The sequence below is a fragment of the Penicillium robsamsonii genome, assembly GCF_028829455.1.
Source record: "Penicillium robsamsonii strain IBT 29466 chromosome Unknown utg000005l_segment0_segment0, whole genome shotgun sequence".
NCBI classification, from domain to species: domain Eukaryota; kingdom Fungi; phylum Ascomycota; class Eurotiomycetes; order Eurotiales; family Aspergillaceae; genus Penicillium; species Penicillium robsamsonii.
In genome coordinates, this window is record NW_026643223.1 from 3,610,073 (window position 1) to 3,621,775 (window position 11,703).

General features: G+C 49.9%; 5 protein-coding genes across 5 annotated transcripts; 4 read left to right on the forward strand and 1 right to left on the reverse strand.

The window, feature by feature from the left end:
- Positions 1-331: 331 nt before the first annotated feature.
- On the forward strand, positions 332-1,486 carry N7447_009396 (uncharacterized protein; the record flags this gene model as incomplete). Its single annotated transcript, XM_057233658.1, has 1 exon — positions 332-1,486. The coding sequence occupies one exon, from the start codon at positions 332-334 to the stop codon at positions 1,484-1,486; it is 1,155 nt and encodes a 384-aa protein (XP_057083200.1).
- A 724-nt stretch (positions 1,487-2,210) lies between these two features.
- N7447_009397 (DUF4334 domain-containing protein) lies at positions 2,211-2,779 on the reverse strand (the record flags this gene model as incomplete). Its single annotated transcript, XM_057233659.1, has 3 exons — positions 2,211-2,375; positions 2,430-2,706; positions 2,769-2,779. The coding sequence occupies 3 exons, from the start codon at positions 2,777-2,779 to the stop codon at positions 2,211-2,213; spliced, it is 453 nt and encodes a 150-aa protein (XP_057083201.1).
- Positions 2,780-3,887: 1,108 nt separating this feature from the next.
- Positions 3,888-4,865, forward strand: N7447_009398 (uncharacterized protein; the record flags this gene model as incomplete). Its single annotated transcript, XM_057233660.1, has 1 exon — positions 3,888-4,865. The coding sequence occupies one exon, from the start codon at positions 3,888-3,890 to the stop codon at positions 4,863-4,865; it is 978 nt and encodes a 325-aa protein (XP_057083202.1).
- A 1,238-nt stretch (positions 4,866-6,103) lies between these two features.
- On the forward strand, positions 6,104-8,056 carry N7447_009399 (ER oxidoreductin; the record flags this gene model as incomplete). The annotated part of the gene is made up of 3 exons (XM_057233661.1): positions 6,104-6,205; positions 6,268-7,859; positions 7,912-8,056. 3 exons carry the CDS (start codon positions 6,104-6,106, stop codon positions 8,054-8,056), a joined length of 1,839 nt encoding a protein of 612 aa, XP_057083203.1.
- Positions 8,057-8,752: 696 nt separating this feature from the next.
- Positions 8,753-10,265, forward strand: pex13 (peroxin PEX13; the record flags this gene model as incomplete). The annotated part of the gene is made up of 3 exons (XM_057233662.1): positions 8,753-8,801; positions 8,896-9,423; positions 9,487-10,265. 3 exons carry the CDS (start codon positions 8,753-8,755, stop codon positions 10,263-10,265), a joined length of 1,356 nt encoding a protein of 451 aa, XP_057083204.1.
- Between the last annotated feature and the right edge of the window lie 1,438 nt (positions 10,266-11,703).

The window sequence follows — 11,703 nt, forward strand, 5'->3', positions numbered from 1 at the left end:
AACAACCCCTCATTTCGTGATATCCTGAGGCAAACACAGCCCCCAGGCCGTCCTCTACCCTGCCTCTCAGTGCCTACAGTTGGCATCCGTTTTCAGGCATCTCTCATTCCATCCACCTTAGCGCTGTGGAATCTATATTCCGAGGGCTGCGCCACAGTATTGTGGCCGAGTAGCGTGTAATATCTACTGGGATACTTCCAAGCCTCCGAGCCAGAGAGATAAAAAGACATGGTGCTCCTCATCAACTGCATATAAAGCAATCTAAGAGAAGCCCTTCATACCCAACAGCATTCCACGACCGCAAGTCCCAATACTCCCCAAACATTTCATAATGACTTCCCGACATTCCTACGTCACAAGTCCACACTCGACATCTCTATCTGAGATCATCAAGCTCGAACCTGAGAAAGAGCCATGGTGTGCCGGTTATGCTCCTTCACAGGGTCGTCGCTGTCACGCCCGCACAAATGCACGTGGCCGCAGCTCCGCAATTGCCCTTCTCAATGAGGGTACCAAGGACCTTCGAGCCGGTCGCAACATCGATATACTGCTAGAGGACCTAGCCCCTCATACCCTATGCACAAGGTTCCATCAAAACCAAGCCTCGGATCTCACCCGGCGTTGGAAAAGACAAGTCCGTACATACCTCGATTCGCAGATGGCGTCCACACGGTCTTCAAGGCCAGTGAGAATACCATCTCGAAGAGTCTATCCAGATCCCGTTGAAGCAGACACGGAAAAGAGAACTATCCTTCTCTACCGAACACTTCGTGATCTTCTGCAAGAGGAGGTCAGTCGCCTTGAGGTTGCTCGATATGGCCTTGCAATTACTGCAGACCCTCCTACTCGCCGTGAGAGTAGAAGCACAAGCGCAGCCAGTTCCAGGAGCGCGACCCATACATCGAACAGAAATTCTCCCCCGCAAAGTCTCGTTGGTAGAACAGTCGAAAGACGCTCAACCGAATCCACCAATCAGGCACCAATCCCTGTACCTCGACCAGTGCGAGTCCAAGTCAGTCCTCAAGCACGGGAAGTTTCTGTTTCGACCCCAAGACCAGCAAGCCCACCAGCTGAGGCCCCCGTCTCCAGCAACACCGATAATCCGCACAGCCAGAATGAAACTTCCGAGGCCAACCGCCGCGAAGTTGAAGGAGAATGTGGAATCTGTTTGTGCGATATGCATATTTCAGAACAAGATGCGGGTTCGGATGAAGAGGAGCCCGAGCACAGTGGCGACGATGACCATGTTGACGATGACCATGTTGACGATGACCATGTTGACGATGACCATGTTGACGATGATCAAGATGGTGAAGAGCCCGATGAGGAAAGAGAAGCCGAAGCTGAGAATGAACCTCAAGATCAAGAATTGACTTGGTGCAAGGCACGTTGTGGAGTCAACTTCCACAAGCTCTGCATCTACCAATGGCTAGAAACAAATCAAACTCCTACATGCCCAACATGTAGGAGCAATTGGAAACACTAAGACTGTGCGGAACATTTTTATTTATACCATGGCGCTTTGAACACTTATGGATCATGATTTGATGAATTATACAAGAATTAATGAATTTCATGTTGTTCAATCTAACCACAAAATATATTTCTGCTGTATTCTTCTTGTAGATGTTGACTTCCAAAACCCATGTACTCTTCATGTCATAGTCGTGCACCTCTTGGTAAAATTGATCTGTGACTGAGACACATTCCTAAGACACCTCTGAATATCTACGATTAAATATAACCGTCTCCTACGGGGAAAGAAAAGTTCGAGGTCATCGTTTCGCCAATTCGCTAGCGGAAACCGGTTGCGCCAATGGGAAACAAGCGAGTTAGAGCACCATGTAATAGTGTTTCCCCTTGTTATCTGGCCTCATTACAAGCGGGCAGGCTCGCAGTGCCTTTTGTGAAACATTGGGTGCCTTGGTCCGCGCTTGTATGTTCTAGAATGGATACATATGATGACTTCGCAAAGATTCTCGGAATAGCGTAGCCGGAAGACTACATACCTAGTACGGAGTAAATACCAAGTACTGCCTATGGTTCTGATACTAAGAGACACTTAGGAACTATTTACAGTTAATGCAAAGATTTTAAATCGCTAAAGTACCTCAAATGTTCCCACACTCTAGGAAAGCGACTGGAATGTCAACAAGCTTAGATCTCGAATATTCCGCATGTCGATACCCAAAGTTATCACTCATTTGTACTTATTGGTAAAGGTAGAAGTAGTAGGTACCGGAGTTACCAAAGCTGCTAGTGTCCATGGCGCCAGCAATGAGCTTGTCATTAACATGGCGGAAGTGGTCAATGATAGGATGCTTATCGTAGATCATAGCTGTTGACACAATACCACGGAAACGAACTTCACGGAGCTGGGTTGTGTTAGAGCATACTTTTTTCCTGAAAAAAGGCATTAGGTGACTTACCACGGCATGACCCCAGTTCTCATCGCATACCCGCTTTCCATCCTGTGACACAACAATAGGGTCGACTTTCTCGGTGGAGTGGAAGGTCTTTCCAAGCCAGTTCATCGTTAAGAGCTGGGCGTGGCCGGGGTGACCTGTATCGAAGCTTCCGCCCTTCCATTCTCCGCGGAGGAAATCAATGGGAAGAGCCGGGAGCTTGTTATAACTGGTCTCGATGTCGGCTTCATTCAACTTGCCACCCTTAGCAACGAGAGCAGCGAACTGATCCTGAGGGGTGCTGGAATATAAAGATAATTACAATGGTTAATGGCCATTAGGAATATAGATGGTGATAAATACCTTGAGGACATGTTGTTCATATATTCTTTGAAGGGTATAGCAGACAAGAGTATAGAAGATAGATTGAGAAGATGTTGGGATACCTATATGTAAGGGGGCTGAAGTTGCGCTAGTAATTTACAATTAGGGCGCCTACCTTAGCTTCGTCTAGATTCCCGAATTCGGAAAGCATTAATCATTGCCTTAAAAAGAAGGCCAATTGGGACGGTATGACTAGTTATTAGGTCACTTGCGGGATGCCGATGTTGTTTGTTCCACGGGCCACGGGCCTCTCAAACACCCCGGAGCCGTGGAGCCTGAGTGGCAAGGTCAGATAGCCGTAAAATACGCTAATCCAGATTAGGCGAAGTTCTGGAAGTATAGAACTGTTCATTGCATGCCGATCCTTATCTTCCTTTTAACAGTAACTGGCTCCAATGTGGCACCTCGCAAGGAAACTGCAAAATGTATTGAGGATCGAGCTAGTGGAAATATTACAAGAAATTCTTTTTAAAAATACTAGGAATAAAAAGGGAACTTGAAGGCGCCTTTAGCACCTGCGATTGCTTGTGAGCGCACCCACCTCCAAGTCATCTATGTCGCATGCTTAGACGCATCGTACATGAGCATACACCAGGGCACTATCGCGATAGTACGTTGCAGGTTATCACTCTCCCATCATACTGGAACTTTCGTGTGATCATGTCAACACTGCCCCGGGCATCGGCTCAACAACGATATTGTTTATCAATTTCGTGGGTAATTACATGAAAGCGAAGACAAAGCAATTGACAAGATAATCTATAACTGAATTATTTGTATATGTTGATTCCTTTGTTAACATTCTTGCACCTTCGATACTTAGTCTGAGTAACAAAGACAGGTAACAAAACAACGAGCTCAATGGCATTCTACTTCCTTTGAATATTTTCCGTTTATACCATTTTTGTATATAAGAATAGTTCCTTGTTTACTCGACCGACCCGGTAATCAGACCTCGGAAGGGTATATAAGCCTCGAGGTCACTCATCAAACAACAGTCTATTCAATCTTCACCACTCTCACAACCTCGAACAAACAAGACTAGGTGACCTTCTTTATTCACTACCATCCCACTAATCTATCTATTAAACCGCAGCCATGTCAGGACGCAGCCTATCTGATGAGTTCCGCGAGGAGCATGCTAATTTCTGGACTCTCATGGAGCAGATTATCCATGGCCTTAGGAACAACTATCCCGCCAACCAAGACGAAATCATTGGCCGAATGGGCCAGCTCAATCTCCAGCTGTCGACCCTTCGACGAGCCGGAGAGATGATGGGCTCGAGTTACCCACCCAGCGACATCGTCCGTGATGCTCCTCCCGGGTACTTCTCTGGCCGCGCCCAACGCCATCAGAATTACTTCGGTACCGAGTTCGGTTACTCCTGCTGGTATACCCAAGCCCACCTGGGGCACACCATTGCAGACCTTCTGTGCCAGAGAGACCACACCCGCGTGGCCGACCACCTGGAGCAGCTGCTAACGAGTTGGGTATTGACCGAGATGAGAGTCTTCCCTCGCCAACTCCCCACGCGCAACCCAGTCGAGCAGCCAGTCAATATCGTCCATATTGATGGCCCACCATACTATACACCGGGCGGCCCTGAACCACGCGTCAAGACAGCAAGGACTATTGGTCCAGTCCGCACACACCCACATATCCGTCTGCCCGCCCCGACCGATACTACTCACGGTGTGGCACGGCGAACACGCCATCGCGCTGTACCATACCCTGGACGTGGTGTTCGCCGGGTACGTCCTGGGAATACCAGGGTCACTCCGCCAATGCCCAAGGCCGCCCTTCCACTCCCTAATATCATGCAGAATGGCGATGCTTCCCTTATTCCGCGACCGACTCTTGCCGGTGTCCAGTCCCTTTTCGCTCCACAAACCCTCCCAGGAGGAGTTACTCTTCCCGGTGTATCAGCTACGTCTGTGCCACCCCCACGTGGTTTGCAGGTCCCTTCTACTGTACCAGGTCCTAATACTGAGGCAACTGTGTCTGTTTTGAATGCCAATATCAGGGATACTTTGCATGGAAACCAGTCTCTTCAGAACTCCGGTCCTGGCCATTGATCATTGGCATCAGTGAAATCCTCCACAGGGCCCGGTTGACCTCCCTAATTTGGACCCCAGATCATCATTATGCATGATTTGGTATCGACTGTCGATGAGTTCGAGAATCCTAGTTGCTTTTGTGCTCATTGCTTACACTTTTGGATTGATAGACTTTTATACTCCCTTTTGCTTTGATAGACTATGTATTTCTCGTCTTCTTTTTGACAATATAGACATTTGACTGGTTGTATTAAATGAGACTCTTTTGTGATACGAGCAATCATTCCCCAGTAGGTTTAGTCGCCCTGGTCCTCGGGATGTGTTCTCTGAATAACTTTCGGGTAATGTCCTTACAGGCTTAGGTGTGGCCCTTGAACGTAGTAGAAATCCATCGTAGTTAGTTATTAAATATTCGAGTTGTTGTTCCACAATTGTATCTGAATTTGATGAAAAAGCGACTAATATATATATTTGTAGCTCCCAACACGATGTAAAATTTCGGCGTAGAGTCAACACCGATGAGGCAATGAGTCAGAGATATTCGGGCTATTGAGCAAATATGGCTTTGTTGCTGCCTTCACTGTACCTCTATTCTGATATATCTGTCCAGTATTTCCCACCAATAATAAGTGATGCATTCTTCATGAGCTGAAGGATTCCTTAGTACAAAGACAAAGAACCATTATCCGCCGTTTCCATTATGGTTAGGAGGAATTTTTGAACAGGGATCTGAATGGCTTGCATATTCTTATTCAGGCAATCTTTCAAGAGCCAGTCTACTTGTTAGAAGTAGATGGTATAATATATGTTTGCAAAGTGGCATGTCAAGAACGGTAAATCTGTATGAGATATATGGACTATATGAAGTACTATACAATATAGTATATGTGGCACTATCTTGTGGCACCACATTACCCCATAGACCTCGCCACTTTCCAAATCTGTCAAGTTGGCTGAACCTCAATAGACCAGCCAATCAGAGGCCAGAATGAATCAGACCATTATCATTTCTTGGCGATCGGCCGATCCTCCGCGCATCTCGAGGCCAGCTTGTCCACTTTGCAGACCCTGACATTCTTGATTATTTCATCTTGAGATTTCTTTCTTCTTTACAAACCATCACTGCATAAACCTCACTCCACCCCACCCGAACAGACCCTCCCGTTGAAAATCCCTGGCCTTAGCGCCACCTTGCATACACAATAACAGACGACTCTGCGCGCTCGATCTACGTATACCACAAGTCGGAGACCAAGATGCGGTCTGCCGCGAGGCTGCTATATGCAGCAGTGTTCGCATTTGCTGGATTGAGCCATGCCGCCGAACAGAATCCTGCACTGGACCCAGCCAAGTGTGCTGTAAGTTTTGTCAAGCACCCCGAATACTCATCATAGATGACTGACAGTTCATTTCGCTCCAGCTCGAACCTTCGGCTATGGTATCAGATGCATGTGTCACATATGGCGAGATCAACGGCATGAACGACCTGATTTTCACGACGCTCAACTCTCTCACACAAGAAACGGATTTCTTCTCCTACTACCGCCTCAACCTGTTCAATAAAGAATGTCCCTTCTGGAACGATGCTAATAGCATGTGTGGCAACATCGCATGTGCCGTGAACACCATTGACTCGGAGGAAGATATCCCGCTCACATGGCGTGCGGAAGAACTCAGCAAACTAGAAGGCCCCAAGGCGAACCACCCACCCCGCAAGATCCAAGCCGAGCGTCCCAAAGAACGCCCACTCCAGGGAGAGCTGGGTGAAGATGTCGGGGAGAGTTGTGTGGTGGAATACGACGACGAATGTGACGAACGAGACTACTGTATCCCCGAGGACGAAGGTTCCACCGGGAAGGGAGACTATGTGAGCTTGGTGGACAACCCAGAGCGGTACACCGGATACACCGGAGCAGGTGCACATCAAGTCTGGAATGCGATCTACAACGAAAACTGCTTCTTGAAGCCTGTGTCTGACGAGCTGGAAGAACAGTCGGTGAACGTCCCATTAGGCGGCCTCCAGGCAGCCTCTGATTTCCGCAACGTGCTCCACAAGGAGTCGCAGAGAAAAGAAGGCTTACCGCTGGATAACGAGTGCTTAGAGAAGCGGGTGTTCCACCGGCTCCTGAGCGGTATGCATGCTTCAATCTCGACACATCTGTGCTGGGACTACCTCAACCAAACCACAGGCCTGTGGCACCCTAACGTGCAATGCTTCAAGGAGCGACTGCTCGACCACCCGGAGCGCATCTCAAACATGTACTTCAACTACGCCCTAGTCTCACGTGCCGTGGCAAAACTCCGCAAGCACCTGGACGGGTACACGTTCTGCACCAGCGACCCGGCGCAAGACCGCGAGACCAAAAAGCGCGTCAACAAGCTAACGGCAAGCTTGACCGAACTCCCTCAAATCTTTGACGAAAAGATCATGTTCCAAGACCCCAACACCATCGGCTTGAAAGAGGACTTCCGCAACCGCTTCCGTAACGTCAGTCGCCTGATGGACTGCGTCGGCTGTGACAAGTGCCGCCTCTGGGGCAAGCTCCAGGTAAACGGGTATGGAACCGCGCTCAAGGTGCTGTTCGACTATGACGAAACCAAGAACGGCGAGAACCCGCCCCTACGTCGCACCGAGCTGGTCGCGCTCGTCAATACCCTCGGCCGCATCTCGCACAGTATCGCTGCTTCGCGCAGTATGCAGAGAGCCCTGCTGACGGGCACCACTCACATGTTCCCGGTCCACGGCGCTGTGCCCTCCTCCCACCACGCCAACGCCCTCGGCAACAACAGGCGCGTGTTCAGAGACGGAAATAACAACTTCTACTACGAAGGTGACGACGTCGAGGATGAGTACGTCTACGGCCGAGGTAAGGCGCCAGAGCGGTACCCCTGGGAGCGCCCCCCGCCCAACCCAGACGACGGCCTCTGGGAGGATTTCGTGTCCGAGTGGAATATGATCTGGGGTACGGTTGGATATATTTGGCGGTCTTGGATGGATATCCCACACACAATGTAAGTTTTGATGCTTGGTTTGCTTTACTCGGACCGATACTGACTCTCGCAGGTACCAAATCGTGGGGTCGGAACTCATCCGATTGTACAATTACTGGCTCGGATTGCCGGTGCCTCCACGCTCGTGGAAGCTCAAGACGCCGCAGCCGCGTGCACATACTCAACCCGCTGCTTATGCTAATCGTGACGAGTTATGAGTTTCCTGTATTTCATTTTTGCATTGGCATCTGTACATATATCGCTTTGTGCTATGGCGTTGATAGACTCTGGATTTGTTTCGGGTTCTGGAGTGTTTGAGTGAATATATAATTGTTCACGCCTTTTTATGTCCGATTGTATGTAGGGATTTGTACATGTAGTATTCACATGTAGGTCTGGGCTAATCGAATCCTTGTAGAAGGCCAATACACACTAGGGGCTATAGATGTAGATATACATGTGAGAATGGCCGCTAGTACCTAGATATGTATGACATAGTACATAATATATATGATGACTCCACTAATTCTTCCATCTACTTTGCTCGTCTTAATCTCAGATTGCCTCGGTCGCCCCTCAGGTACATGCGTTTGCCACTGAAGAGATTTCTCCAGGGAGAGAGCGAACAGGGTAGGGCAAGGCGTTGAACAGAACAAGATGACTGTGATAATTAGATACTATCTAGACAATTAGATCTAAAAAAACACAGTGACACCTCAAGAGAGACAATCCCTCTACATTTAACCTAGGGTGTTGATGAATACCCCGTATTTGCTCGGCAAACCCCGACCTCGGCATCTCCACTCCCGGCCACATGCGTCCTTTTCTTCTCTCTCTCATCCCTCACCCTTTCGGCCTCACGAATCTATCTGGATATAACGTATCTAGATGCGATTTCACTAATATCTAACTCCATGGCGACGCCTTCGCCACCAAAACCGTGGGAGAGAGCCGGTGCAGCTGGTGAGTGTCTTTCTTTCGATTGCCGATATCCTAGCGCCACCGAGTCAGTGCAATCCACAACGTCCACCCGAACTAACTCTCTTCTTCTCTTCAGGGAACACGTTATCAACAGCACCTATCGCCGGTAGCCCTGCTGCCTCGACCGCGATGACTTCTACAACCAACCCCGCAGTCTCAACGTCCACCGCCCCCGACCTTCCCTCTCGTCCCAGCGCTCTCAACTCCGTAGTCAACAACACCGCATCTGCCTACTCGCCATATGGAGCCTCGCGCCTTGGAACAGGCGCGTATGGCTCTACCTATGGTGGAATGGGAGGCATGGGTGCTATGGGATCACCTTACTCCCGTTTCGGTACCATGGGCGGTATGGGCTCCATGTACGGCGGCGGCGGTTATGGCGGCTACGGAGGAGGCATGATGGGCGGTATGGGTATGGGAGGCATGGGAGGCATGTACGGTGGAATGCCGGGACAAGATCCCAATGATCCGAACAGCTTGACGAACTCTTTTGGGCAGAGCACCCAAGCCACTTTCCACATGATTGAGAGTATCGTCGGCGCGTTTGGTGGCTTTGCTCAGATGCTCGAGAGCACGTACATGGCTACGCACAGTTCATTCTTTGGTTGGTCTTCTTGAGAGAGAAAAAAAAAATACATCACGGACACTCGCTGACTCACTTTTATAGCAATGGTCTCGGTCGCAGAACAATTTGGAAATCTGCGCAACACCCTCGGCTCAGCCCTGGGCATTTTCACCCTCATTCGATGGTTCCGCACATTGATCGCTAAGATCACAGGACGTCCCCCGCCAGCTGATGCGACTTCCTTGACTCCCGCTGCCTTTGCAGCTTTCATGGGCGGCCGTGCCGCAGCCACACTCCCCGATGGCTCGCCGGCTCCCGCCAAGCCATCCAAGAAGCCCTTCTTCATGTTCCTGATTGCCCTCTTCGGTCTCCCCTACCTGATGGGCAAGCTCATCAAGACCATGGCCCGATCCCAGGAGGAAGAGGCGAGGCGCCGCCAGCAACTGGTTGGCCCCAACGGCGAGCCGGGCTCAGCATCGCTCGACCCGGCTAAGCTAGACTTCTGCCGTCTCCTCTACGACTATACACCCGAGACCCAGGAGAGCAATGGCATCGACCTGGCCGTGAAGAAGGGCGATATTGTCGCCGTCCTCAGCAAGTCTGATCCTATGGGCAATGCCTCCGAGTGGTGGCGCTGCCGTGCCCGCGACGGCCGTGTCGGATATCTCCCAGGTCCGTACCTAGAGACTATTCAGCGCCGGCCCAATCAGCAGGCTATCACAGCAGGCAGCGAGCCTGCTACTCGCACCACCACAATGAAGGGTGACCCCGTGACCGAAGGTCGCACACAGAGCCTGTCATCTCTAGGCAAGCCTGAGCTTAACAGCAAGATCGGCGATATTTCGCCTGAAAGCTTCCAGAAGAGCACTTTCTACTCATGAGCCTGCACATAGACTTTGCCCGGTGCTTGGTTTACGCTTTCTCCTTCTATTTGTCTTTCTCTTTATCTTTGAAATGTTAGACATGTTGGAGCAGGGTATGATTTTTTGATAGTGACATTATGCGGCCAAAAGCTCCCATCCCTTTGAGCTTTCTTTGCTCATCCTTATATATCCCCCGAGCGTGTCTTTGGATCTTCTCGATCCTCCTTATGACCGGTGGCCAGCTGTGCAGGCAACAGCCTAGCCGTGATGCCAGTGGTTATCCTTCCCTACCCAGGGCTCATGATATTATCCCACAGTATCACCTGGGTAGTCTCTCCGTTTCCCTCCTCTTTCTCTCTTTTCCCATTTCGGCTTCTTCTCCTTTTGTTGTCCTACCGGATTGGATTCATTTTTTAGCGACGGTCTCCCCGATCCCATTTGGCTTATGTATTTAGTACTTATTAGTGCAATGCACACATCTTCAAAACAAAAGCCCCTCCTTCCCTTTTCTAACCACAAAAGTACCACCCCCCATCCAGTACTCCATATTCCGTATTCCCCATTCAATCCCCTCGTGGACTATCCCTCGTGTGGCCCACAGTGGGCCATCCCATACCCGTCCCGTCCGCTCCCGGCACTCCATATCCGTCCCCACCAACACTTGACACTTGATACATCGAATATCAATCTTTGTTTTATATTCACACATGTACTCCGTATATTCAACCACCCAACTCCAGCATCGTATACCACTACATTCACGGCCATCCCCGTTGTCGCCTATACCATCGCACCTCGTATCCCACGCACAGAGTCCGGCAAGAAGCAAGGAGTACTGTAGTCCTAACCGACGCAAACCCCTTCTCCGTACTCTGTAACGTAGCCCGTGGCATGTAAATCAAATCATCTATGCACATGCACATACCCGCGCACGTCATCTCGCTTACGGCGCCCCCTGCTCCGCATCCTCGTCTAGTCAAGTTCTAGTTCGAGTTTGGCTTTGAGTTCCCACGCCTGCATTCGGCTCCCTGCAGCTTTTGCCTCCCGCCCGGACTCGCGGACCACTCACATCCGGTTGGGTTTCGATTGTGCTTTGGGCTGGTGAGGCGAATTTCGCCTTGGCTTTTAATCAGGCTTGGTCGGCCGGATGGACGGTGCTTTTGGTTTTGTGGAGGTTCGGGGGTGTTTTGGCTTTTCGGAGGGGCGTTGCAGGTATTTGGAATAGAATTTCTACATTATGTATAATGTACATATGTACATATGTATAATGTATGATACACAATGTATGATGTACGATCTACAATATGCTGGAGGACTGGGGTACGTAAGGGGTCGAGGGGTCGTGTCTTGTTGTAGTATTTGTGTTTGATGGCCCGTGGACGCGACATGGCCTATAGAGTACAGAGTACATACAACCCCTTGGAAGGAGATTGATCATGTGCCGGATGTACTGTTG